The sequence below is a fragment of the Dromaius novaehollandiae genome, chromosome 1, assembly GCF_036370855.1.
Source record: "Dromaius novaehollandiae isolate bDroNov1 chromosome 1, bDroNov1.hap1, whole genome shotgun sequence".
Taxonomy (NCBI): domain Eukaryota; kingdom Metazoa; phylum Chordata; class Aves; order Casuariiformes; family Dromaiidae; genus Dromaius; species Dromaius novaehollandiae.
The window spans coordinates 17,036,426-17,062,765 of record NC_088098.1 but is presented as its reverse complement, the minus strand read 5'-3'; the positions used below and the strand labels follow the sequence as shown (position 1 = coordinate 17,062,765).

Here is a 26,340-nt window from a genome sequence, read left to right as displayed (position 1 = left end):
GGAAACTATAAAATGTTTAGAGGAATGTGATATGAAAACCTAAGCCACTTGGAAACAGAATTTAACAAATTTTGCTGAGGTTGAAAAGCTTGAATGACATGAAAAGAACTAGACTCTAGGCCTTAAAATTCAGAGAACTAAATGGACAACTAATTTTTTCGCATTGCATGTTTTGTGGTACATTTATGGTTATATCAATTTTTATTCAATGGTTGTCTTGAATCCATCTGAAAAGAAAAAGGCAGTGTTGACTACCACTAGAAAATTGCAAATAAAATGTTTAATTTCAGAAACTGAGTTCACCATTTATAAATACACTAAAACATAGTAAATGCAAAATTAGATTAGGCATAGGTACAGTATTTTAACAAAGCTACAACTTTTCTAAAAGGTCATAGGCAAATGATGACTTGTTTCCCAAAAAGTATTTAATGAAAACTGAAATGAGAATTAATCTTTCTAAAGTTAAAAAACCATGGAGAACATTCCTTTCAAATTAAAATGCTGGCTATTTTTTTTCCTCCTTACTTGAAGTTTTGAGGGTGCTATGATATCCTATTTGCCTGCTGGACACTGACAGTTATGAATCAACCCTACTACACAAAATTCTAAGTAGTGCACCATATCCATAAGGCTATTCCTGAAAATCAGAAGATCAGTTATTTTTGTACTAGGAACTTTAAGACAGGTTGTTCTAGACAATTGAAGTTACATTAGGAATAAGGGTTCAATTTTTACAATAGGGAACCTTATAATTTTGATGCACTAAAGATTAGAAAAGGCTTTAGAATGACATTAGAGTGTTCACTGTAAATTTCTTGCCCTTTTTTTTTTTTTTGTACATGGCATTAAATAACAAGCATTAATTCACAAACTTTGATAAAACTTCCAAAGAGCTTTTATAAATACCCAGAATATTTCTGTAGTTCAGTTACAATGTAAAACCTGAACAGGAGAACCCAGAATGGGAAGTTTTACTACTGATTCCTGTGTCATTCCATATCATCTCAATTTTATTTTCAGATACTAAGTCAATAGTCTCCTGTAAACACATCTTCCTCAATAATTCTTAATTCTTTAAGTACTTTAGGGCTTGCAGTTAAGAAAACACCACAAGATAAAAAGATGGCTTTAACCCCATCTTTTATATACAGCTTTCTCTTGACATCTACAAAAGCTGTTTTGTTGCAATTAAAGCAATGTTCAACTAAAATACAGTACCTGGTTTATGGTTTTTACATAATAATTGAATAAAAAACTACAGAATAGAACTGTTTACATCTTTTTTTGCCATTCTATTAAAACAAATGACTGAGCTTTTTTAAAGTTCATTTACAATTATGGATTAAAACCTACATAATTTTGTATAATTGACAAGACAGGCTATCTCTAGTGTGAACTTTTAAAAAACATATATACAATATCTGGCCTGAAGTACTATGAATAAGGCACATGTAGACATATTGAAAGCTGAAAAAAGGAAACTAAAATTTGGAATTATAGTCACTGATTAGATGTCATACATGGCCCCTATTGGAGCAATTTAACAATCCAGGTTATAGATAGTTAATATCCAGTGAGCAACAATAGATTCAGTCTAGCAGTTTGTTCATTAGTTTCAATACTGGAAGTATATTAAAGGAAGATTCACTTTCAAAAAGATAAGCTTTTCAAAGTGTTCAACCATTAGCCTTGACTGACTAAAGCTGTTGCTTTCATTGGATGTATTGAACAATCTCTCTGAAGGAACAATGCTTGGTGGACAACCTAAGAACCTGACAGCCAATTTTGACAGTACTGGCCATGATGACTTCTTAAAGTTCCAGTAAGTTAAAGGATCACAGTTATGCTCAAGCACTTCTTCCTCCAAGTAAGAAAGCACCATTTCCTCTGGTAACTTTGCCCTCTCTTTCAGGTCTTTTGTTTTCTTCATGTCACCCATGAGTGACCAAAGATTATCTTCCCCATATGAATTTGTAGATGGTGAACCTATATCACATCCATTGGAAACAGGTTTATCATCATCTGAGGTAGAACTCATTATTTCCAGCTCCCTGATTAAGTCTTGTTTATATTGTTCAGCCTCCTCTTCTGTAAATAGGGATGTTTTATAGCGGGGATCCAGAAGTGTAGCAAAAATGTACCTTGGATCATGAAGTGTGGAGGACAACCTACTCACCATAGCTTCTTTCAAAGATTTCAGCATGGTATCTATGCCCATTGTTTCCTCAAACAACATTTCTATTTTCCTGTTAAGTATGTGAATCATTGGAATCACCTGGCTTAAGGTAGACATGTGTGTACTCATTTCCCTACTTGCTGCTTCAAAAGGTTTGAGAGCATGACACACTGACTGCATAACTTCCCACTGGTCACAACTTATTAGCTCCCTAAAGCTGCACTCTATTGACATTTCATCAATTGCTCTCTTCTGTTCAATAAGACGTTCAAGCATATGAAATGATGTATTCCATTTTGATGGAACATCTTGAATAAGCTGATGCTGAGGCAACTCATACTCTTTTTGCAGCTCAGCTAACTTCTCTTTTGCTTTTGCTGACCGATGAACGCGTTCACAGATCTTTCTTGCAATGCTAAGCAAATTCTGAACCATTCTCTGGCTTTTAATAGCCTCATTTACTATGATATTAACCGTGTGACTAAAACACTGCACACTTGAATGATCACCTTCATTTAAGGTTTTTTCTATACTCTGATTATCAGTAACAGTAATCCCAATCTGAAGGCCAATGGAAGTAATCCACGTTTCCCACCAGTACTCTAACTGCTTTTGTATGCTGATTCCATTGTAGTCACAATCAATCTGTGATACATTTAATAGTGCTGAACAATGGTAATCCTCACACTGTGGTCGAAATGAGGATTCAAATGTTACCCAATGAGCTGTAAGGGTTAGGTATTCTCGTGTTTGGTTGCTCATCCATATTCCAGATGTAAAATGGATCACTCCACTTTCAGCTTCCTTAAGATGTGAAATAATTATTTGTTTTACATTATCATACATATCTGGAATTGCTGTCCTAGAAAAGTAAGATGGAGAAGGTAAAGAATACTGAGGTTGCAAGTATTCAAGAAGCCTGTTAAAGCCAATGTTGTCTACAAAAGAATATGGCTGAAGGTCAAGTGCAATCATTTCAGCTACAAGACTTGTGATTTTTTTGGCAACTGGGTGAGAGTCACAAAACTTGTCATTGGTTTCATCAAAAGTTGAAGATCCTAATAATTCTGTGCTCAGTGGCATGTGATTATCCGTAGATGAGGATAATACTGTCTCCGAGACATCAGTTTTCAATACATTGCTATGAAACCGCTGCAAATGTCTTAAAAGGCAACTTGTGCCCAGATTTGTTGGCTTTTTCCCCCTACTTATTGTACGTCCACAGTGCATACATATTACTTTTGTTGAATCTGCGGAACAAATTGAAAAGTGATTCCACAGTTTTGAGGTCTTCTTGCTATTAACAGGAAATATAATTTGATTATCATGGGTAACCATTGTAGGCAAGTCTGTCAACTTTGAGGATGAACATTCTGCAGAAGCCAAGGTGGCATAAGGAGAATTTGCCAAACTAACATCAATAAAGCTCTTTTGGTTTCCAATTACATCAGGATGGCGTCTATATAGATGTCTCATCAAGCAGCTTGTGCCCACATCTCCTTTTTTACCACGACTTATCATACAGCTGCAGTATCTACATACTGCTTTTAGACTGTCTGCAGGTGATAGTGAAAAGTGATGCCAAACTTCTGATTTAAGCCTCTTCATAATCCTTTTATTTTGCTGAAATACAGCAGCAGGTTCAAATATTAGTGGACCTAATCCCTCACACTGCTTCTCAGGTGAAGAAACAAAGGAGACTTCACCTATATCATCAGAAGATGACAGCATTGATGAGTCTTCCACTAGAACATCTCCAGAAGAGAGTGTAGTGTGGATCTCCTCAGTCAGTCTGTCTGGAGAAGAAGAAACAGAAGTTGATTCTTTCATTAGTTTTCCAGGAGAGGATGACATAGAATTCAGATCACTATCAGAGGGCAGTAAAGAAGGCAACAGGGTTGGAGGTGCAGTATAGAGAGGTGGTATACTGGTACCACCTCCATTCTCTTGCAGGACAATGGAACGATGGGCTCTCCACATGTGTCTTATCAAACAGCTTGTTCCCAGGTCTTTTCCATTCTTTCCTCTACTGAATTCATTCATGCAGTGGATGCAAACAGCTTTAGAATTATCTAGAGGTGACAAATAAAAGTGTTTCCAGACAGCAGATCTCCTTCTGGAACCTGATGTACTCTTTGGAATTACAACAGTTTTTTCTGCTACGTTTTCCACAGTTTCATCATACTGGTTGTTGGGTAGCTGTGGAGATGACCCAACCATTATTTCTTCTTTGCTGCACTTTTCAGAAACTGAGAGATCTGATATTTCTTCAGAAGAAACAATAGAAACAGATTCCTCGATTATTCGATCTGGAGATGGTATTTTAGATGCCATTTTCTTGACCAGTTTTATAGGGGATAGCATAGTACTTAGATCTCCAACATCTGCAGACTGAGGAGGAAGTAACAATGTAGGTGAAGAATAGGAGGATATACCTGGCATACTTCCATTTTCTTGAATTAGTACAGTAGGATGGGCTCTCCTCACATGTCTCATGAGACAACTCGTACTTAAGTCCTTTTCATTTTTACCCCTGCTAAATTCTTTCATACAGTACATACATATTGCTTTAGTGCTATCTCTTGGAGATATAAAAAAATGGTTCCAAGCAGGTGATTTTTTTCTGGAGCTTATATTTCTGCTAGAAAGAAGACTTTGTGTCACAGCTTCCATTGCTACATCATACAGCGTACTACTATACTGTGAAAAAAGAGAACCATAATCATCTTCATTTTCTGTAGATAAAAATTTGCCAGGGTTGTTGGTAATGAAGTTCTTTTCTCTGTCTTCTTGTTCATCGCTGCTGTCTGCATGTTTGAAATCATCTTGTTCTGTCTTTATATCCATTCTTTCTAGAGTACAGTTAATGCTGTCTTGTGCGTGCTCTACTTTTAAATTGTTGATTTTACCCAAAACAAAATTATTGTCCATTCTGGGGGAACTTGCTTTACTCTTTTCAATAGCTGACAAATTCTTTTTGCCAAATAGTCATTTATTAATAAATATAGATGATTTAAAAGATTATTTAAAATTGATTTAAATGATGTATCTTGAATACTGAATGCACAAACACAAATGTGTTTATTTGTTAAAATAATCTCTGGTCTATGAATTCTGTGTCTGTGTTGTGCATAAGCAAATATGATTGAATTAGTTGTAAAAATGCATTAAAAATTATAGACTTAATTAATGGAATCACAATTTTTTCCCCAGGATCAGGACATTTCAGGTCATAGATGAATGTTCTCAAAGACAGCTACTGTTAAATGCTTCATGTTGTAGACATAACCCTAAAAACTGAATGTTCTGGTTTCTTGGTCAAGGAAGCCATTCTGTTCATCTTGATTGGGCAACTGTGATTCTTTTATACCATCTGGAAATAAACCAAACAAAAGACAAAATTAACTAACGTGTTCCAAATATCTGTAGTAAATGGGCACTGAAAACATGCCCTAAATGTTCTGGGTTTTTTTAAGACAACAATTCAATATCTATTACTGGAAAAAAAATACACTTACTCAATACATCTATTGTAGGCAAATACCCATCTACACCATGCTGCTCTGGCTCAGCTTTGGCAAAATACAGACTCCAAACATCACATCTGTATTTGGTTGGACTTACCTACATCTACCCTACATGCTAATTAAACCACTGCATAATCATTCATATGTGTGTATGCATGTGTGTGTGTATATGTATAAAAAAATACAAGCAGGTATTTAGTTGTATTGACACAGAAATATGCAAAAAGCATTTGTAAACATAAAGCCTAAGTTAAAAGGAAATGTAAACATTCTCTGGTACATGTGACCCCATCATTCTTGACAGCAGTGATTAAGAATGCTACATTTTACAGGAAACATTTAGTAACTGCCCTTCCTAAGGGTGTCCAGCATTTAGTCACACTATTCTCTGTTCCTCTGATCATAGTCTCATATGGTCATATTCACACCATAATGCTTCCAGACAACAACGTACCATGGAAACAAGCTACTTTTAGAGTTTCTTGATTAAAAACTGCAATGTTTCATTCAGGATAACTGGACTATGCAAATACTGTACTAAGGTCTTCCAAAAGCATAACAACATCACTCAGAAGCAAGAAGGGTTATTTTAGAATGCCCGTTTATACCAAGAAAGCTCATTATCCTCATGGGAAATCTTCATGTGTTGCTCAAATGCAAGTAGGACTTCAGCAGACAAAAGGTAAAACTAGACCCATCATGTGTCTTGTAGTTACGGCTATGTGGTGCTCACACAGACTTTCTCCTGTATCAAGACCAATGGCGCATTAAGTTTGCTAACTCCAACTAATATTTCTCCAAAGTCTGTTTACCAGAGAAATTAAGAAGAATGCATAGAAACTGTAACTCCCTATTGGTTTCAGACTTCTTCTGGAAAGCCTACTGTAACGATACCTCCTCTCTTCTCCAGTGCAGGCAAAGGGGCAGGAAAAAGGAGGGACAATCAGCTTATTACAGTTATTTTGAGAAAAGGGAGACAGAGCAGTCAAAAAAATCCACAAAAGAGGAAGGCAGTGGCTCTGCTTTTCATTTTTGTGAAAGTTTTTGTACTTGTGCTCTGCTCTGCATTACTCCCTCCGTGGGGGGGGGGGGGGGGGGCGGGGGGGAGGGAGTGGTGATGGGATCTTTTCAAAGGCTGAGAAATATGAGGGTTGAGGATGAAGAACTCCAATTCTGGGGAAGGGAGCAGGAGAGACCTGAAGGAAAGGGACCACCTTAAATTTCTAAAAAAACCCTAGCTCCCTAACACACTTTCCACAGATTTGTGAAATCTCATCTGACTGGGTCTCAGAACAACAGCTCTTGCAGCAGAGCCTAAATTATTGCTCAGTATAAAATGGAATGAAATAAGAGTTAGTGAGCCCACATGTATTGATAATATGGAAGCAAGTGCATCAGGGACAAGGCAGAGAGAGAGGAGGATACTAAGTCAAAATTTGAGTAGAAACCAGAAAGAATTTTTATTTTCTCATCTTCATTTGGATATAATTTGTGAATTTTGAGCTTGTATTGCAAACAGGAAAAGCAAGAATACATGGCACACAGGCTGCAACTTGGGATCACAGAGTTGGCCCACGAGCAGGTCACTCCACGCACAGCTAGCAGAACGTAACCTATGCACATAAGTGCCAAGTTACGGTAAGCATATTATAAATTCTTAGCCAGATTCACACAAAACACACATCCATCAATATCGAGTTCCAATGAATCTGTGCACCTTTTTTTTTTTTTCCCTCCTCAAAACAGGCATCGCATCTACAGTCTATAGTTTCTTTCCTATGCATTCTAGGCTCTTAACGGAATAATCCATGTAGCTGCTTTATTGGGCCCTGCTCTGAGAAGCAGTTACTGCTTAGCACAGTTAAGGGTTACATAGCTGATAGGAGTGTTTAGAAAGACTGACAAATCAGGCCAGCTTCAAACTTCAAAACACTTTACTAGATTGACATGCATTAACAATACACATTGCCAATACTTCTTAATTATTATCAGTCATTATCAGTAGATATTCAAACAGTTAGTCCTTAATCATCTTATCCTAAATTAGCTTTGAGTACACAATACCACTGAGCTGATGCCATGTAATTAATGCTGATGGCTATGGTCCTTGATGGTCTTAGCTGCTGCAGGTGGGGTGAATAGGTGAAAGAGCTTTTTGGACTCTGAAGCAGGAATGAGGAATCACGGTGAGAGACTTTTCTTCACTTTTTCCTTGCTGTTGCTTCATGCCTTTAACGTTTATCATTCCCTCCACCAAAAAAAAAAAAAAAAGAAAGAAAAAGTGTGGGGAGGAATCTCATCTGCTCCTGACATTATTTATGTATTTTTAGGACTAGAACCTGTCCTGGTTCCACCAGACATGTTTCTTGCTTATTCTGTACTCTTTGTTTTTACTTGCAGATTTTACTACTTGAATTGTTTATTCACACATTTTTCTGCATTCTATTTGTGCAATTAAACACAGGTGTCCCTTTGCCCTTTTGCGTTTACACATTATTGTATATACTTATGCTTAGCTGTGTTACAAAATGCTTTTACATCGTTAGTGGTTATGGTAGTCACAGTGTTCTAAAATGCTTATATACACCGTTACCAGTTACGCTATTGCAGTGTACAGTTGTCTGGGTTCAAGGCAAGAAAAGATTAATTATATGCTGCTTAGTGACTATTTTATGGGTATTACAGGCCTCTGCTTGGCAACACAGTGCACACTTTTCTGGGCATTACTACCTTCTTTTAGGAATGCAGAATAGCTACAATTCTTAGATGGAACTAGTCAGTGCTGCTGTATCACTTTCTGGAAAATCCCCATTGCTGGATGCACCTTAGATTCTGCATATCTTCCCCATTTTCTTTCATACGCCTAAGTACAATCTCTATCATTTGGGTGTTATATTGTAAAATAAATATTGAGTTTATATTAAAGTTAAATATATTAAGTTATATTGGGTGTTATACTGTAAAATTAAGTCAAACTCTCTCCCCTCAAGTACCCTCGAGGGACTTAGTAAAGCTCTAAAATATAGTCCCTAACATGCACAAGGTTAGAAAGATGGATACATTTTTCATCTCTCCTTCCCATGCCAACTCTATGTAAGAGCCAACCTGTAAAATAAACAAATAAATAATTCTATCCTATTTTGAAATTTTACAGTAGTCTAGAACAAAGTATGAATTTGCTTATGACCACCTCAAGTAGTTTATTTACCTGTGGACACAAACTACTCAAAGTTAAGCACTACTGCTAAACAAATAGGATATTCAAGGAGAAGGAAAAATCTTTTGAAAGGTACAAAAGGCTACAGGCAGTCAGCTCAACATTGAAGTGAGTTATACTTTTGAAATTTCCTTAATTAGATACAGACATGCAATGAAATGCAAAGAATTAAAAGTCACATTGTAAAAGAGGTCTTCAAAGAAAATAAATAGAAACAGAAAACCATTATCTACTCAAATCTGCTACTCTAGATTATTAATTCCTAAGCTGCAATAGAGAGTCAGTGGTTTGTTACGTTTGTTACATAGTCTGCAGAAACATTTTATAGGATTTTTCCATTCAAAATTGGACTACTGAAAGTGTATGGTGGTTGACTAGAAACGTCAGGGTATGTCACTGATCCAGAAAGTGCAAATTGTCACTGCAGATTATCGTAACCAGTGGAAATCACTAGTGAAGGAGGCAGTTAAAAAAAAAAAGGGGGGGGGGGGAAACTGGTGTTCAGGGATTGCAGAGATATATATTAACATTCAGAGAAGTATGAAAACTATGTGGGAACACTGAACCATGAGCAGATAATTTGTTTCTAAAGCAGATAGCACCCCGCAAGCTTTAAGCGAATTTGGATTTCGGATTGAGTAGTTAGGTGATAATCACAGAGTTGCCTCTATTACAGAACCTTACTGCAAATAATGGTCTAGAGAATGTAGTTTAAAACAACACACCTTAAATTATACGTGCACATAGAGTAAGTAAATATAGACATGCACACACTTTGTGCAAAATGCAAGCATAGCGCATTCAAGAAATATGCCAAATGTAGAGACAAAGTGGAAAAAAAATATTCACTAATTTCTAAAAAGATCAACAGTAGTGATAGACTTTCGGAGTAGGAAGTAGATAAAAACCACATTAAACATCAACTTGCACCAATGGATGTCAGTTTTAAAGAAACATTTCCTAAAATAAAGGTTAGCACTATATGTGCATCATTAAGAACATCAATACAAAATATCCCTACAATTACACAAGAGAAGAGACATTTAAGAAATCATTAACTACCACTTCAATGGCAAGTACTATGCTAATTAAGGAATATTTAAGTGCTAAAAAAGCTTACAGTAAGAAAAAATAAGAAGAACAAATTTATAAAAAGAGATAGCCTAGATAAACCATAATGCTTTTCTCTTCTGAGTTATATATCCTTTGTGAAAGGAAAATTAAGAACAGAGGACACTTTTTTTTTTCCAGAGACTTAATATTAAAAGGTATCAGTAATAGCTCATTCAAAAGGAATTACAGAAGTCTGCAAGATACTGAGTGATTAGCATGTAGTATTAGAAGAGACTTGTACCTAAGTTCAAGCATGAACTACAATGGATGCAACTTTATAATTAGGATCAAATTCCAGAAAGTTACGCTTTATACTTAAAAGAAACAAGTTGCTCTGGACCTCACATGAGGTATGATTTGTAGAGAACTGTTGGAAGTGGGGGGGGGGGAAAAAAAAAAAGAAGAGGGTAAAGCCATATTTATTATTCCACAGCTTCCAGTCAGCTGACAGCCTGATCTACAGCTATTTCCTTGCATTTATGTTTAATCCAGATTGTCTGTGAGCTGCATTTCAGATTACATCAACCCATAACCTCTGTAGTTTTACAAACAAAGGCAGTCTCTCCAACCTGTAAAATATCCTCCTGTGCCTGCAGCCCCAACACTCCACCTGGACACAACATGGAAAATGTGGGAATAGGGTCAGCAATACTGTATATTGAGCCTCGTTGACAGGAATATTCTTGACTTTAACCTGACGATGTTCTTCGACTGGAACTGAATTTAACAATTCAGACAAGTAATATTAGACATTTTTATTCATCTTATGTGAAAGAATTGAAGTTTAGAGAAATTTGTGTACTTAAGGGGATGGGAAAAAAAAGAATCGCGTATTAATAGAATGGGAAACATCATCACCAAAGTCATATCTAAGCCAGTAAAAAACAAAAGGGCATAAACAGAGAGAAAAATAACTGAAGCTATTAAAACATGTATGTGTGGGGGAAACGAATGTTAGACATAAAGTATATTTATTTAAAATTTCCACTATTTACTTTTTTTTTTTAATTTGTATCTTAAAAACAAAAGCCTGAAGTAACAGAAATATAACCTTGTTGGATAATGATCCAGAAAATAATTGTATCTGGGTTCCGTTCTTGTCCTGTAAGTTTGAATTTCTCCCTGCATGAGCCCGTCCCACTGAGAGGGGTCCTACTACTTTATACTCCTCTTCCTTTTGTTATTCCGTCTGTTCCTACTCCGAGTCCTACAGAGTCATCTTACTACCCAACTTATCCATCAAGGGCTCACTCTAATGGTCCCTGAGTACTCCCAAAACACTTGTAAAATGAAAAATCTTTTGTAATTAATTTCAAAGTTTTCTTTTTGGATGGAGAAAGACAAACCAAACACCCACCACTACTAAACTAAAAATAATGCAGAAAGATAACAACCAGCAACACAGATCAGAAGTGACGGGTTTAGATTTTAGACTCTTCTGAAAAGGACAGCGTCAAGTTAAAATCTAACTAACACATGGGAAAAGGTAACACTGGATAAAACCAAACTGATTTAGCCTTCTACTCTTTTAAAAGCCAGTTTATGTTTTTACATCTCTTCTCCTTTTACTGTTCTAAACTTCAAAAAGTCTCTGGGACTCTCCTATCTTTTTCAGATATTCCCTGAAATCTCAGGAAAGATTCAAGAACCAAAATCTTGTTCCTACTGTAAATTATTCCCCTCTCATCCTTGTTCAAGTGGCTTTATCTCAGTCATCTGCATCTCAATGTGTGGAAGAAACTGCTCCCACTACAAAGACCATACACTGGCTCTTACAATGTTTATAAGAAAAGTGAAAATGTAAATGCTCAAAGTAAATGCTCAAGGAAAAATGCTCAAGGAAAAGCAAAACAGTATGATCTGTAGATTATCATCATTTAAAAAAAACCCTCTGATATACACAAAAAGCAGAAACAAAGTAAGATTCCATTCTCACAAATAAAACCATTTTAAAAACCTTGTCTGGTTCTTAACGCAGTTCTTACATCAGCGTACAAACCATACAACTTTTTTAAAAGATAGGGATATTGTTTTTTTAAAAGCTTTACATTTTGTATTTCTTATTTTCAAGTCTGATATAAGTAAGGATGTTTGTATTAGCATGAATTATTCACATCTGGCCAAAGTTTAGTTCTCACATCTCTATTTAGCACGCAACGTGACTTGCTCAGCATTTTTAAGAATAAAGCAGGTATCTGATACAGGTTAGAGAACCAAAATACAAAATTATTTCAGAAGAACATCAGTCTTCATCATTTATTTGACAGGGCTTAAACATTTGCCTATCTGAAGCATTGGCTGGCATCACCTAGGTTTACGCAACTCTATGCTAAACACTGAAACCCATCACACAGAAATCCCTATTCCACATTATTTTAAATAGTATTTATCTTAAAAATACAAAATAAAAATGCAAAGCTAAAACTAACAAACATTAATTTTCATCTAAGCCTAAACAATGCCATTCCAAAGTTACATATAAAAAAAAAGAAAATATCACTATACTACATTTATCACTGTACATAATATTATGCATCACCACACATAATAATAACACTACTTATACCTACAACCACCTGATAAACCTTTAATTGTTGCTACTTTTTTTCTTAGTGCACTAAGAATATCATCAGATCTCAAATGGGGATATCTTCCTTCGTTTGTCCTTTGCTAACTTCCCACAGCTGTGCACTGATAGAAAGGGGGCAGAAAAGCTGATTGTACGTGTTAATCATTTCTGTCCTGGCTTTTACAAAGAGAGCTACTCATAAAAAATGGATTTGTCACAGTAGGTAAATTATATTAACATTTGTCTAGGATCCGAATTGTCCCTGAAGTGCTGAAGAACCTTCTCTCTCATCACCTGGTACAATACTACTGAAGCAACACTGTCAGGATATGTTTCTGTGCTATTGTTTATACATGACAAATGTCAGATCGTCCTGTTATTTGTTTTAAGAAATAATTTAATTAAATTTTAAGCAGGATTTTCAGAAATTTTTAAGCAGAATTTTCAGTTCAACTTTGCACCAGGTGAAAGCAACAGAAGATTTTACTCTTATTTTGACATTTTTATCATTTGCAGTTTTGGATAGATAACTATTACATGCTAACAAAATGGGTCAAGTCTTAAAAAATGGTACAAAAGAGATAAGGCTGTTTTATTAAGAAAAAAAGATATATACATTTTTTAAACAGCTGAAGTATGTGCAGTTTGGCTCATCACATTTTTAGTGCAGGACATTCAAGCTGTTTTTAATATCTCATGCTGTACAATCTGAGACTGAGGAAAGGGGAGATGAACAAAGGTTCTAATAACATATTATGATGGTGAAAAATAGAAGACAAAAATAAGAACAAAAGTAGGGAACACAGATCAGTAATATCATGAAATAAGAAAGAAAATACAACCAAAAACACAGTAACAACAGATAAGTTCAGAAAGAATTAAAGACAAAAGACAAAACATTAACTCCATGTAGCTAGTCAGAAAACAGTGTTCTGCTTTCAGAAAAATCAGAAAATTCAAAGCAAAGCTCCTCTGACATTTCTCCCCTAAATCCATCCCTCTGTCTAGCCCATAACACTTCTCTTTCTCCTCCCATGCAACGCATAGCTGGGGAAATTAATGGGATATGATTAGGACAGAGATCCTTCACCTGACTACATCTTCCTCGCTTGCAATATACTAGAAAACATATGCCCTTATTTTTTTTAATGTCTCTCTTTAAAACCAGTAAGAGTGAAAGTAAGGATAATTCCAAACAGTTAAAAGCAAGGTGGCTGTAAAGGAGAAAGCTGTGGGTTACAAAGCTGAATAAGCAGGATGACGAAGGATGAAAAATGAGTTAGGAGGTATGTGCCGTGTTTAGCGTACAGTAGGATTTCTTGGAACTCTTGCTGAAAGCAGCCATATAAATACTATGAGAAAATAGAGCACTTTTACAATTTAGGATATAATATTAAATTGTTTTGACTAGAACACTCCTACAAAAAAAGAAAAAAAGAAAAGAAAGATTATCTTTGGAACTGCTAAGATTATCATATGTTACTAGCTACTTGGATACTAAACAGAATCAGGTCTGAAGAGGTCTGTTTTAAAAACCCTTCACAATTACCCATTAATGCAATTCCATGTTCATACTGATGTCAGTTAGTTGCACGACTTCAGATAACTTCACTTATGCTGTCGAAAGGTTTTCCATGATTTACTTAGATCTTATTTCTATGTTTGTAGTAACACACTGCACTATGTTTCTGCTAAGCATTTGTATCCTGGAACTCATAGCTTATACATGTAAAGGCAGGTTAGAAAGAAAGCGCACTTCAAGTTCCCTGAAAATGTAGCAAATATTTTCAAGAGGGTAATACAAATACTAGATTATATATTCCATATGGATTTTTACAGCTGAGTTTAATCATTCTTTCATCACTCAGCCTTATTTTGAATCAGAAGCTACCATAAATTGCAAATGATTCTCCAAAGAAATCTCTACTTCTCTGTACCAGGTGTCTTCCTTTTCCCTATATGATAATCTGAAGGAATACATCCAGATTTTACATGAAGCCAGGGAAGATCACCTCAAAATCATAATCACAATAGTATCTGAGATACCTTTTTAGAAAGTTTAGAAATATTTTGTTTCATCTTGCTAGTAAGAACAAGAGCTGCAACAAAAGCAACTAGCTAATTTTAGACTTAAGGTTCCATAACAGACGCAGGGTCAATTGATCACGACCATGAGGGGAGTGAACTTTTTCATATCCTTTTGAACTATTTTCTGTCATACAGTATTTTCAAAATGAAATGTATGTTCATCAGTAGTGACTAATCCTAACGTATTAATGTCTTCACCCAATAGTCTAGTTTAAATTCAGTAACCTCAACTTTGTCCGTCTAAAAACAAGCATTCCAGGTCATAAAATGGTAGAGAGGGTAAGAGAAACGAGCATATGGATTGCCCCATTACCTTGTCAGCCAGCCTGTCCTTCAGCCTACAAAGCACCCCAGCCTCTGTGACAAGACATCGTTTCCCTCCCAGCCTCTTTTAGGGACCATTCTTTTCACCTCTGCAAGACAAGGTGAGGCTCTGCAGCAAAGACACAGCCAACAGGGTCAACCAAGCCAGGAAAACCAACACTGTGTCCACCAGCACCACACTGAGCATTAGCAGGAAATCCAGAAAGACACTCCTGTTGCTGGCAAACAAACAGCTCAGTCTCTTTCTCCCCAAGGGACTGGTATAGGAGAACCATACTATTGCTGCAGACTCAGATTTTAATTTGAGCAAGTAGGGTTTTTGCTCAGAAACAATAATCAGCTGGACATGAATTTTAATTAAAAATAACACTTTCTGTAGTACCTATCCTATCAATGCACTGTATGAGCTTTAATTTATGTAACACAACCTGTAATATAAATAAGTTTTACAGAATATGGTAACATGGGTATGTTCTATTCAGAGCAGGTACTGAACATAAGACTGAATGTCTTATGTACTAAACATAAGACATGTTTAGTACAAAAACAAGTAAAAAAAAGGAGAGCCTTCGCTGTTTCCATTTGCTTGATTTCTATTAATCTATAGAAGTCAAAATAATTATTTTAATAAACCTACTGTATTGTGAGGTATTAAAAAAAAGGAAATAAATACAAACATTGAGAGAAAGGGGAAGGATCAGGAAGTACCCTGTTCTTTATGAGCATGGTTGTATTTCCTGTCATAATCTGACTATGGTCTCCCCACAACGCAGTAGCCACAGAAGATAACTCAAGGCACTAGGCAAGGAAAAGCAGAACGAAACCTCAGTCCCTCCTATTCCACAGTGCCGAATGCAATCCTGCTGCCGATAGCGAGGTCTGCATGCTGGTTGCTTGAAAGTTGACCTGTTCTTCCTACCATTTCAGTGGCAACTAATGCAAGTAGCAACAAGTAAAAACCTTTCATGTAATGTCAGCCCTGTTGTCTTTTGTTTCCTCAGCTGTAGATATGCTCTCATAGTTCTTTGCTTATCATGTTCACACCTTTAATCATAAGAGAGAAAGTGAACCACAGAATAAAAGCAGAAAGTAGAAAATAAGATATGATCACCATTGTTACTGTTACATTTTAGCATGGTTTCGCTGTTGTAAATCTTATATCAGAAAGGCTCCAAAAAGCTAGGAGCTTATAGTTCAGTGGAAGTTCAAAACAGCCACTGAGCTCAGTCCTTCCCTGTTCTCTCCCATCGTTTCAAGGAACATCTAACACTGTTAGGTCCCTTTAACTGGGAACTACATTTTCTCCAACAATCTAAATTGCAAATAAAAGCTACTGCATACAATATCCACTGAATAATTTTATTCTTATTTATAGTGAATGCTAAAGAATACACTTAAAATTTTAAATTTAAGTAGATCTGAAATATTATAAAAGAGAAGATAACATTTGGCCTGCAGAATGTCTGTATCTTTGTTCTCAGGAGACTCTTCAGCTCCATATAGGTACACATCCTACCAAAACAGTGCCTTCTTGATCACACATGAAGCAAGCAAGCCTCACAGACAGAAGGAACATCTGCAAAATGCCAGCTCTGTGGGCCACGCTATTCAGCTTCAGAGCCTAGTACGCAATGACTTGTTCACACGATGCTTTATGGGGCAATCTGTATTGGTGCATACATCACATATTGCATATCGATACACTGAAACACATAGGGAAAACAAAGCTATTCTTCAACTTTTAAGTGCAAGTTAAATTTGACAAAGTCTAAACCATTACAGAAGAGCAATGCCAAGCAGCAAGTAGTATGAGATTGGTTAAAAATATTATAGTTTTGATATATTCCTTACATTTCATATTCCCCAACATGAGGAATGTTAACATGTGGAATGTTTAACCATATTTAACAACATGGTTAAAAAAAAAAAACACAAACAAACAAGACTGTTTGTCACAAGCAACTCAACATAGTTTATGCATACATTTCTTAGGTTTAGCAAAATTATAGTTGAAGTTTTGTCTAAAGTCTATTCCAGAATGCTTACAATCTGAATTTCAGCACAGCACAATGACCATAATAAAAAATAGGTAATAAAAATGTAGACATTTCTGTTGGAGCTTGTATTAGCATTTATTTTCTTTAAGAGTAGTATTTTACAGATTTCTTATCTACTGAAACAATTCAACTTGCAATCAACAGTTATTTCATCTGGGATTATAATTCAAGAAATAGTTTGTGAAGATACTACGACAAGATACTCATTTTCAGTATAGACGTAGTACTAAAGTGGTATTTTCACTGGTGGATTTTAACCTTGAGAGCTATATTAGAAAGTCACTTTAGCTAGAACTATAGAAAGCTACAGTACTTAACATCATATAATGAAATGGTACAAAGCATAAAGTGACCCTGATGTGTATTTAAAAACTCAGTATTAAATATATGGGACTGAACTTTTGGACATTCTGGGATATATTCCCTTCAATATATTCCCTTCAGTAAAATTTCTTTACAATGTTCTAGAACCGACTTGAAAGGCTGGTGCAAATGAAGACTACTCTTTCTTATTCTTCATCTATGTTACTGGCTTAGAAAGCAGTAACAGTTCATTTTTACTTAGACTTTAATAAAGCAAGATCCACAAGCAGATATAGTATGTAACAAAATCCCCCATAGCTTCTATAAGTGTTACCTAGGAAAACTTTCTTTTAAGAAATGAATGTGAATTATGTTTTTATTTTTCCTTCCATACTGAGGCGAACAGAGTCTCAAGTGATCCCACCAAGATTTTCTAGCTCAACGTTTTACCTATCTTAAACATTTTGTCCATCTGTTGCCAACATGCACACTAACCAATAATATAGACAGCTTACAAGTTGAACTGTATTTACCAGGGAAACAGGAAAAGACAAACAGCATGCTCTAAAACATATACAAGAATAGCATTTATTACAATGTTAATCTACATATAAACATTTTTTTTCCACTGCATCTTAGTCAGGCACAGAATGAATCCTGAATCTCGTGCTTCTGAAAGTCTGTACTCATAGCTCAAACGCAATATGTAAAGAAAAAAAGTGTTTCAGACAAAAACCCTAGGAGCAAATATTGAAGTTTACTCTGTCAGTGAGGATATGAACACCTGAATAAGCTAAGCGTAATTAGAATACAGGATGAGTGTACAGCATGCAAGTTACTTCCTTCTTTTTAAGGGGTAGACTGCAGGGTAAGGGTGTATATATTATGCAGGCAATTGCAATAGAGTAAGAGGTGCATCATAAATCATAAGCATTATTGTGACACTGTAAAGATATCCGGGTTTCCAAACTTAATTTCTAAGTCTCGGATACTTGCACAAATTTCCTGCTGAATTATTAAGCTCCAAACAAGTCAATGCACAGACACATGATTATTCAGGTCCTACATCCATGGGCTTGCTCTAAATTAATAACAGTAATAACAAAAGACCCATACCAAGAAAGCAAGCTGTCTACTAGTTTGTTGAGAGAGAGAGAGAGAAACTTACACATCTATTCCACTGCATGCAGCAGGCTTCATTTCAGAATAAATACTTGGTACTCAAACTTAAAGATGATGATTGTTTCTAAGAAAAAGAAGAAACTAATTCCTTTTAATAGAATTTTTCCTCATCTTAACTGTCAGTGTTATGGCAAGTCCTGGGATGTTTCAAGTTTCTCTTTAGGTCATAGCTCCAGGAGTTGCACGACTAGTTCTCACTTTTTTCTAAAATCTTTAGCCTTCATGCCTATCAAACAAAATTGGACATTTTTCATCTCTAGACCTCAAAGTAAAAACCAAAATAACCCACACGGAAAAAATGAATTCTAAAAAAGACTTAAAAATCTTTTGTTTTTTTTTAAACACATCTCAGTGTTGATTTATGGATTCTTTTTATGCTTAAGGATAACCACGTGAAATTCTAGTCTCCAAGATGAGACTAAGGCAACTTAATCACCTCCTGAACGTAGTTTACACCACACTACAACATTTCAAAGGAGCTTGTCAACACCTTTTTATGCACTACAGGATCCATTTGGCAGCTTGTTATGCCTTCTCTTCATGAGCTAAACATACTACTTACATACTGCACCTACCATCTGTATTAATCAATATGTAATAGCAGAGGATCAACACAGACTATCATTTCCCATACATAAGAGACTGCAAGTGAAGCATATTGAGTCAGATATTTGACTGAGCAACAAAAAAAAAAAAAAAAAAAAAAAAAGACCAAAACAGTCTATCACAGGACACATTTTCAGAGTTCTGCTTCTTTAGTCCCACTGCTTTTCATGCAGACAAAAGCATCATTGTGCAGAGTGACCAGCTGCTTCACTGCACCACCATACACTAAAAAACACCTGGAAACCTTTTTGCCATCTTAGGAAATCCAGTAAGTCAACTTCTACTCTCAATCTAAATGCAGAAAACGCTGGGTTCTGCAGCGGCTAGTCGTCAGTATGGTGCTTTGTCCCCTTTTCTAAACTTCACATAGGTCAAGCATCAACAGGCGTTAAGCCAGCAAAGCATTCTCCCCAACAGCTCAGTGCTTATTGCACTTGCTCAGACTGTAGGACCATTGAAAACATATACATTTCCCTGAGAAGCAGAACACCCCTCAGAAGGAGGAAAGTCCTGACTGCTGGTTTACTATGCATTATGGACTGAATTACATACAGTTTATTTTACTGACATTTTCACTTAAAAAGATGAAATAGTTCAATACGCCTTATTAAGCAACAGAAAACATCTTTAGAGCTCTGTGGTGAGGTAATTTGCCTGTTAAGAAGGGACACTTCAGTTGTCCCTACTCTACTGAACACTTAAATAACATATACAAAGTGGAAGGTGTCAGCTAAGGAGACGGAGACCCACCCAATTCAGAATACTCAGCAGGAGCAGTTAGGGAGCTCTCTGGAGATGTGAATTCAGCTCCTCAGGTGAAGAAGGGACCTGAACCTGGCTCTCCCGCATTCCTTGCAAGTGCCAGAGCCATCAGACTATGGGCAAGAAAGGGACACAAGTAACATGTTTATTTAGGAACATCAGGAACGATGAAGACAACAATAAAAATCTCTTGCATTCCCATTCTTTCATTTGTAAAAGATGACTAGAAAAATAGTTGAAAGCTGAGCCAAATATTTAATTCAATTCAAAGTAATGTTTGGATTTTCTTGATTGCTTCTTTTAGTGAAAAGAATAACAAAGAAAAAGTCTTTTCAGCTGGATCTGAGCTTACTTTCTTTAGAGATAAAGACTAGTTCAGAAAATAGCATACAGAACTATAGCAACAGGTAAGCAGCATAATTATTAAAGTGCTAATGAAATGAACATATCTGGTACATATTCTTAGATTGCTGTCGTATATGAGAAAATATTAGCACAGTATTAATTCTAAACACCTTTTTTCCATACGTTTTGTAAAGACTCACCAGAGACTTACTAAAATGTCACAGCTGTTAAAACAAGCCTATTTTCAGATATAAGTTTCAATTTATTGATTACAGAAAGCCAGAGCTAGCTTTTGTATTAAATGTACAGAAAATCAGAGCAACTCACAGCACTCAAAATGACTTTTACCATACCAATGGAAAAAATATATCTGCGTGGCAGTAGAGAACGCAAACTAGCATTTTTTTTTAAGCAAAGCTGACTTAAGAAGAAAAAAAAAAAAAGCTTGTGGACAGCTATCATAATGAACTAGATGAACTAGTACCCTACTTAAACCATGAATGATTGTTCAACCCTGCATGTCACTGTAAAGCAGAGTGGGAGGGGAAAGCAGAGAGAGATGGAAGGGAGGCAAGTGTGCTGTAACAGCTAAACAGTGCACACAAGTTGCTAATTTAAATAAAAATGATGGTAATACCATAGTATTTCTTATGTCAACATCCACTGAAAACAATATTACACTGTTGATATCAAAGACTGATACTTTTCTTTCCAATATGTTGTTCAATATCAAAAAGTCACAGCTTGTTCTGGGTTACTAAACTTGAACAAAAATAAGACCTTAAAAATCAAGGTGTTTCCCTGCTGTTATTTTAGCAGGCCATCATGTTATGCTGTGCTTCATCAGAGAGGAAAGAAACAAGAGAGTATGTAAATTATGTATTGTTCAGGACAGAAGTTTCTCTAGTTTGAGATAAAACTGAAAAATGTGTTAGTTGCTCTTACTTCTTCTGTGTTATTTCTAAAACTTTAAACTCTAGATTTCACTTAAAAGCCATCTTTAGGCCACAGGAATTGCTCCATTTTTTCACTAAGCAGCTGAAATTAAACAATCCCATGGCTGTGAATTGGCGACAGATAGTAATGATGCCAGTAGCAAATGCAAAATAAACAGCCGAAGTTGCACAGAAAATGCGTATTTGCTATGCAAGAGAACACCTTTTTGAAGCATGTTTTAAAAGTATACAGCTAGAACAGACAACATTACACAAATTACATTTATTTCTGTCAATACTAATAAAATACTTAAGCTACCCTTATTTAAGAAAAAAGTCAAACATGAGGAGGAATTAAACATTACGGTCTACATTGTGCAAAATTTCCAACTATACTATCTGTAATAATGCCTTCTACCTAAATCTAACCAAATATACACGTATAATCACAGCTTTTTGCATTAAACAGTTTTAATTGTACATTACCATGGCAAACACAATATGCTCATTTTGGACATGAGAACTCCTATAGATTAAAACAAGGCCTCAAAAGACAGAATTTACAGAGACCCCTTACATACAGTCTTCCAGGCTGTCAATGGTGGTAAAACGCAGCAATATGTTGGGAGGAACGTCCCAAAGCATCTGCATTCCTTAATCCAAACTTCCTCTTAGTCACAAAGAAATTGCTACAAAACTTTGTCTTTAGGTCGTGGAAAATGAGAAAAAAAACAAGTTCCAAGGAAAAGGAGACAAAAAGTGATGTAATAGAGTCAAAGGCCACATAAAAGAGCAACTATTCCCTACAAACTAAGGATTTGCTAAGACTTCCTTCTGTAATACCTACTTGTTAAGAATTTTTTACCAGAGGATCCCATTTATTGTATATTGTGTATAACAAGACAGACAATTTTAAATAAATGTGTGTGAAACTGAATTGTCTTCTTGGATGTCCAAAGGACCTGTTATAAACCTTACTGATGTATTATTTGTATTAAAGTAGACCCGCTTGGCACTAACCAAGCTCTAGGACCCCATCATACTGTCTGTTTTGCCAACACAATTCCTGTTCAGAAAGTTTGTAGCCTTGGTTTGTAATGAGCCTAAATAGATGGACAAACCAAACAGAGATGGAGGCAGTAGGAGACAAGGTAACATAAACACAGTAAGCAGTACTCTAAGCTCATCAGCTGTATACTTTGACTTTTGCATCACAATTGAGGATGCTCTATCTGTCACAATTTTGCTTTGTAGCAGTAAATGAGCTGGACATCTATTACTGAAAAGTAGAAATGATTAGAAAACACTTTTCCCCGAGATGCGGTTTAGCCATTTTTGAGGCTCATTTGACTTATTCTCAATCCATTTTTATACTTGTCTTCCCCATGGAACTTGTGCAGAATAAATTCCTACTCTCAACACCTGTTAAAGTACGAAGATATTAGCAATACTGAAAGCCCCAGAGTAGATGGATTTTCAATCATAAAGAAACTTTCAACACTTTGCCCACAAATCTTATCCCTAGCAGAATAACCAGACAGTAATCAAATTTCTAAGAATCCATACAAGAACAGTTGCTGCTTTTCATATACAATGAAGGGCTATAAGATCTTTTTCCTCACCCAAAACAGACTCCATAGCGAATAATAACTAAAAAGCCCATCCCCTCCCCTCCCCCCCAAAAAAACTTGTACAAATACAGGATTTCTAGCGGCAGTGTGGTATCTTGGTGACAGATGATAAAGTTTTCCAGACTTCATTTCCCCAAATACGTACTCCACAAACATCCTCCTAAGGGTGCATGTCTAAATTTTAAGTGAAATGTTGCATTATGGAAGGTAATCTTCAGAAGAAAAAAATAATCGTGTTCACTCTCTTAAAAAGCAAAACACATGCAAACACACCATAGCACATACTGGAAAACAACACATACGGAAAGCGGGATAAGTATGTTTACGCTATGGGGGCTGGAAAGCCTTTCTTTACTCAGCCTTATAGTTGTAGCATGACAATTCATGGCAAATTATTGAAACTCTGCAAAAACCCCCAAACAAAATGAGACACAACTGCTTCAAACACAGAAGCACCAGGCAGAATAGAAGGGGGAGAGCCAACTTTTTGCTACTCTATAAAGCAAAACATTGCTACACTTAGCAGTAATTAGAAGCACCGCCAATGCAAAATAGGCCTTCCAGATACTTAGCTTTCATCCCATTAATAAATGTTTTTAGACTTTCAGTAGATTGCACGTGCAGTAGACAACTTTAAGTATACAGAATATACAGGATGCCCTTCAAAATCCAACAGCATGTATTACGGTACAACTGGTGTCCGCTGTCAGCAGCTATCCCAGCGCAGATCTAAAAGTTACAGGAGACATTTTTGCACATAACAATAAGTAAAAGTAAAAACGAGCAATGCAATGAATTCCGCAGCTCTTCCACACAGACCCCTTGAGAGCCAGTAACGATCCCGCCCCAAGAAACACCGGGCTGGAAACTCCACACGACACAGGAAGAGACGGGGTGTTGACGCCGCCGCCGAGGCTCGCACCGAAGTGTCCCTCTGCCCCAGCCCGCAAGCTCCCGGCGGGGGAAGCTCCGCGGCCGCGGCGATGCGGCGCGGCGGCCGCCCGGCGGGGCACAGCCACATGGCCACGCTCGCTCCCGGCGCGGGGCCCGGCTCCCGGCGGCGCCGAGCGGCTCCCGCCAGGTACGACCCGGCAGGCGGCCCGCGCCGGGTGCCGCCGGCCCAGCCCGGCCCGCCCGGCCCGCCGCGGACAATGCCGGGGGCAGCCAGCGGGCCGGAGCCCCCGGGCGGGCGGGCTCGCCGCGGACCCCCGCCCCGCCCCCGACCGGCGGAGAAGCCCACCGGGCGGCCGCCGAGCCCCGGGCACGGGGCCCCCCGCGGCGGCGCCCGCGCTCCGCCGGCAGAGCCCCCCGCCAGGGCCTCGCAGACAATGGAGCAGCGGTGCGGGCCTAGCCGCTGCCTGCGCCGCCCCGCGCCCCCTCCCCGGCCTGGCGGCGCTGTCCTGCGGGAGCTCCGCGGCAGGACGGGGCGCCGCGGCCCCCGGGGGCCCGGCCGCTGCCGCTGCCGCCGCCGCCGCGCCGCGTGGGCACCGGCGCCGCCAAAGCAGCACCAGATGGCGGCGGGCACGGCAGGCGCCGCGGAGGGGAGAACCGGATCGCGCTGCCGCTGTCCCGGCCCCCTCCCGCTGCCGGAACGCAGCCACTCACCTCCCCGGCCGGCCGCCGCGGGGGAAGCCGGAGGTCGCCGCTGCCAGGGCCGCGGGCCGGGCCCGAAGGAGTTAAAAGGAAGGGTCGGGCAGGAGCGTCCCATTCATTAGCCGGGCGCTTTGTCTCAAGCCGCCGCCGCCGCCGCGGCGCTGATCAGGCTGCCCCGGCTCGGCCGCCACTGGGCGCAGTGCGCAGGCGCCGCGCGTGGAGGGCGGCGCCGCGCCGCGGCGGCACGTACGACGCAGAACATGTCATCCGGGCCGCGGCCCGCAAAATGGCTGCCCCCGGCGCCGCGACGCGCGGGGGATGGTGGTGCGGCCGCGGTGGCGGCTGCTGCGAGGCGGGCGTCCGGCTGCGCCCTCCTCCGCGGAGGCGCCGGGGCGGGGAGCGCGCCGCAGCCGCCGCGGCGCCGCAGCCGCCGCCCGCCTCGTTTCCGGCGCGCTGGGCGGCGCTGCCGCCGCTCCAAGGGCGGTGGGGCCGGGCAGGGCAGGGCGGCTCCCGCGGCGCGGCCGGCCCGGGGGCGCCGGGGCCCGCGGCCTGCCCCCGTGGGGCTGCAGCGCCGGTGCAGGGGCCGCGGCGGGGCGCTCCTCGGGCGGCTGCAGCTCCGGGGCCCGGTGTACCGGTTGCGCGTGGCCGGCCGAGGCCTGCGGTGGGGCGGCTGGAAGCAGGACGGGGCTGTCGCCGCTCCCTGAGCTGCCCGCGGTGACCAGGAGTGTAGTCGCCTCGTTAGCGGGAAGAGAGTTTTCATGTTTTTAGGATTTTTGGATAATAACTTTTAAAAAAAGCTTTTACACATATTCGTGGTCTAATAGCCGCTAGATTTGATATGGGCTCTCTGTAGCAGTCCTTGTAGCGCGAGTCTGCATTGCCTGCTGCCCGCCTCGGGGTCATATCGCGTGGTGTCTGAATCTGCTCCCGCGGGAGGAAAGCTGGTGAGGGATCGGGGATCTGAAACCTGTTAATTCCAGCTAAGGAGTAGTCTGCGGTGTGCTTGAGGTTTTCTGTATAAAGCCTTTCCTGTTCTGATGTTCAGTTGTTTATTGGTTGTGACTGAGAAGGGTTAGTCAAAGTTGTTAATTTAACTGAGTAATTCACTTTTTTATTATTTGTTTTGTATTTGTTTTTTAAACATAACTTACTCGTATGGAGCAGTGGGTAAGTGTATGATCTGGTGAGACTCTGACATTTTTTGGTATTATTCCTAGTGGCAGAGTACTTATTTGATCTTATTTGATTATCTACTTACTGATTTTTGATGCAACTGATCATGATAACTTATGTCTTTCCTTTGGGAGCGGAAGCCTTATCTTTGGAAAAGGAAGTAAAACTCTGATGGTAAAAATTCTCTTTTGAAAGCACTGCTGTCATTAAGATAGTGTTTAGAGGTGGAAGTTTTTTTTCTTTGGCCGAAATGTTAAAGCAAGTACCCACTTACTAATCTGAGTTGTCTTCATCAGTTGACTGATTGCTGTTTTAAAATGGATCAAATTTAATCAAAAATTGTTTTGGTGGATATATGACAGTATATAAAGACGTCAGTTGATCATTTTGCTTCAATTTTGAAATAGTGGACCTCTTCAACATTCTTCTAAAGTATTTGTTTTAGAGAAATCTTCTAAATGGATGGTGCCAGTCAACGTAAAGTAACTGGTCTGTTATGATCAATGCTTCTTTTGGAAGTCTCTTGTTTTTTTTCATTCATATGCTACTCAAAGTTACAACATGGCATTATGTGCTGACAGTCCTTTTTTTACACATTACATCTTCTTAACTTACAGTATGTTTTTACTGTTTTATAGTTAAATTGATGGAAAAGCTGGTATAGAATGTTGTGGCCAAGTTACTTTGATTTGCCCTGTTTCCACTATTCCAAATGTGGATTTATGTGAATATAGCT

General features: G+C 38.6%; 1 protein-coding gene across 2 annotated transcripts; it reads right to left on the bottom strand.

Moving 5' to 3' along the window:
* Nucleotides 1-258: 258 nt before the first annotated feature.
* Nucleotides 259-24,869, bottom strand: ZBED4 (zinc finger BED-type containing 4). Of its 2 annotated transcripts, XM_064506244.1 has the most exons (3): nt 24,444-24,869; nt 19,916-23,567; nt 259-5,552 (listed from the first exon to the last, which is right to left on the bottom strand). In XM_064506244.1, exon 3 carries the CDS (start codon nt 5,108-5,110, stop codon nt 1,619-1,621), a length of 3,492 nt encoding a protein of 1,163 aa, XP_064362314.1. In that variant the 5' UTR covers nt 5,111-5,552; nt 19,916-23,567; nt 24,444-24,869; the 3' UTR covers nt 259-1,618. The 2 variants fall into 2 exon arrangements, with proteins under 2 accessions (XP_064362314.1, XP_064362308.1); XM_064506238.1 differs by lacking the exon at nt 19,916-23,567.
* Between the last annotated feature and the right edge of the window lie 1,471 nt (nt 24,870-26,340).

What these genes read in the sequence shown, in the direction of transcription:
- ZBED4 (XM_064506244.1), bottom strand. Translation starts at nt 5,110, where the DNA reads ATGGACAATAATTTTGTTTTGGGTAAAATCAACAATTTAAAAGTAGAG.